A 3,072-nucleotide genomic window follows, 5' to 3' on the forward strand; every position below is an offset into this window, starting at 1 on the left:
ACCATTCTTTATCAATTAGAATAATGATTTAATTAAGTTTTGATTTTGCTCATCAATTTGGACCAAAACCAAAGCAAAAGAATTAATTAAGTGGAGACTGAAAGGCATCTATAGTCTAACTAGCTAGTACCCTAGTCTAAGAGATTGGCTTTAAAAGAGGGGGAGGACCGGGGGACCCTTAAATTGGAGGGATTAAACCAAAAGCATGACATCTTAAGCATGTAAAAGCTTCGGTTTGTGCCATGACTTTAGGATTACACGTGTCTTTCTATCAATGGCTCTGTTCCTAGTTTGTGTCGCGATCAGCTGCCCATCACCCCTGCATCACTCTCTTCTAACCGTTTATTTCCACTGATGGGCTGTACTTTTTTTTAGTTTTTTTAAATTATTTTGATGCCTTAATGTTAAAACAAATAAATTTTTAAAAATAAAAAAATATTATTATAAGATATTTTTAAATAAAATAAAGACCTGTGTATGCTTTTGTCAACATATGCATGAATTTAGCTGAGACAAAATGGGTGATTAGGTAATCACAATAGTAAAATTACTAATCAACCCTTCAAGTCTATTACGTGTCAGATCATAATCCGTGGTTAAGATAAAGTCCCTTTGGTTTTTAATTCTTGCCCTAAATACCCATCAGATGTGGTAACTCCCACTTCTGTCCTTATAAAAGAAGGATCATGCCACCTCAATGCAACATTTGAACCACCTCTCTAAATTGTAGCATGTTCTCTGATAATAAACCCTCTAAATCATCTCAGGACTCCTCAATTTCTCAAATCCACCACTCCAGCAATTAATGGAGAGCACTGATTCATCCACAGGAGGTGCCGGAGGCGGCGGCTCTCAACAACCAAACCTTCCACCAGGGTTCCGGTTCCACCCCACAGATGAAGAGCTAGTTGTTCACTACCTCAAGAAAAAGACCACTTCTGCTCCTCTCCCTGTGGCGATTATTGCAGAAGTTGATCTTTACAAGTTTGATCCATGGGAGTTACCAGGTTACATCCAAATTAATTTGCTAACTTGGAAATCCGATTCTTATTACTTATTGTGTACTATTATATATATATATATATATATATATATATAAAGCCTAATAAATGGTGGGTTCAACTTTTGTTCAGCTAAGGCCACGTTTGGTGAACAAGAATGGTACTTTTTCAGTCCGAGGGACCGGAAGTACCCTAATGGAACTAGGCCAAACAGGGCAGCAACTTCAGGGTATTGGAAGGCTACGGGAACTGATAAGCCAATATTAACTTTAGGTGGTACACAGAAAGTTGGGGTAAAAAAAGCCCTGGTCTTCTATGGAGGCAAGCCTCCTAAAGGGATCAAAACCAATTGGATCATGCACGAATACCGGTTAGCTGATAACAAAGTCAAAAACAAGCCACCAGGATGTGACTTGGGAAACAAGAAAAACTCCTTGAGGGTAATTAGTGATCACTTTCTACCGAGTTTTTTATTGCATATGTATTGTCTTTTCACTTTGGATACTTTTCGAAAACACTGTAAGACTAATGGTGATTACTGTTTTTTGTTTGTTTGTTTGTTTCTACCTTTCGTTGTAGCTTGATGATTGGGTGTTATGTCGAATATACAAGAAAAACAACACACATAGACCAATAGATCACGATAAAGATGATTCTATGGATGATATTCTTGGATCAATACCACCTTCGATACTGGTTGGTAACCATCAGAATGGAACACTTCATCTTGCTAAAGGCACAAACTTTGAGACATTGCTTGACAATGACCATAATTTATTCGAAGGAATAATAAGCAGCAATGATGGCATCAGAAGCAGCAGTTCTATGTCTCACGTCGCTTCTCCAGTATCCAAGCCAGATCACCTACCTAGGCTTCCACTCAAAAGAACACTCCCATCACTGTATTGGACCGACGAGGACCTGGCTGTCCCTTCATCATGTAAGAGATTTCAAGGGGATATTAATGGAGATGAAAGTGTTGTGGCGAATGAAGGGAATAGTTCCATAGTTGCTCTTCTCAGTCAACTTCCACATACATCTCAATTGCACCAACAGACAATACTGGGGTCTATGGGAAATGGAATTTTTAGGCCACCATATCAAATTCCAGGCATGAACTGGTACTCATTAAACTAATCTTAATTCACTGGTCTATGCATATATTATATTTAGACCTATGAATCCATTCCCAGTGGATAATATGAAGCATTCAAATAGTAATCAAGTTATATACTTGTTTATATATATAGACGGTCGTCGATTGATTAGTAGTTGTATCAGCTTTCCATTGGGGTTACATTGAGATTTGGATTGTTAGGAAGAGATTAGAGAGTCATTCAGTGGCCTCCAGTTTCTCCAAATGAAACATGTAGCTGCCAATTTGAAGCGAGGCCGTAGATACAATTCATATAGATGGAGATGTTTATATATAGCTGAATATATATTCTGTAAATGTTTGCTCTTATTATATTGTTATTAAGGAAGCAAAGAAAAATAGGAGGTGGGATCCTGATATTATAGAAAAATAAAATTGTTGATCAGTGATATATATATAAAATTGTTCTGCTTTACGATTAAACCTTGTCTACACAACAGTTTATATTTATTAAAAGTTTCTTAATTAATTATTCCAATAATATATATTATTGGCCATGGTTTGCCTTTGTTGTATATTTGCGTTCATCTTGATCATTGGATAATTAAGATTGTGCAATAATGACTTCCTTTTATTGCTCAGTGATGCTTGGCGTTTAAAGATGGCATGCTTGACTCTTTTGCATAATTTTTTGTTTAATGCATAAACCCTAGAAGGTAAAGGCTCTTAGTTCTTTCGGTTACTTTATCTTTTCCAGCCATGTTCATGTTTGTGAAGAATCTGTAGAGAAGCATGTATGAATTGTGATTATGGCACTGGTATAATTTTCTTATGGGTTAGTACATATTTTTTGGGTTTGTAGCAAATCTGGAACACCATATTTCTTCGGAAACTTGATTAGTTCTTGGATTTTCGTTTTTTTTCTTCAAAATACAACTTATTGCAAGAAAATAGTTCGAGAATTTGTGATTACTA

The 3,072-nt window shown here is 36.3% G+C and overlaps 1 protein-coding gene across 1 annotated transcript; it reads left to right on the top strand.

The window, feature by feature from the left end:
• Window positions 1-660: 660 nt before the first annotated feature.
• On the top strand, window positions 661-2,580 carry LOC118047558 (NAC transcription factor 56). The gene is made up of 3 exons (XM_035056894.1): window positions 661-1,007; window positions 1,134-1,441; window positions 1,581-2,580. Exons 1-3 carry the CDS (start codon window positions 806-808, stop codon window positions 2,136-2,138), a joined length of 1,068 nt encoding a protein of 355 aa, XP_034912785.1. The 5' UTR covers window positions 661-805; the 3' UTR covers window positions 2,139-2,580.
• Window positions 2,581-3,072: the final 492 nt, after the last annotated feature.

The sequence above is a fragment of the Populus alba genome, chromosome 11 (assembly GCF_005239225.2).
Source record: "Populus alba chromosome 11, ASM523922v2, whole genome shotgun sequence".
Classification (NCBI taxonomy): domain Eukaryota; kingdom Viridiplantae; phylum Streptophyta; class Magnoliopsida; order Malpighiales; family Salicaceae; genus Populus; species Populus alba.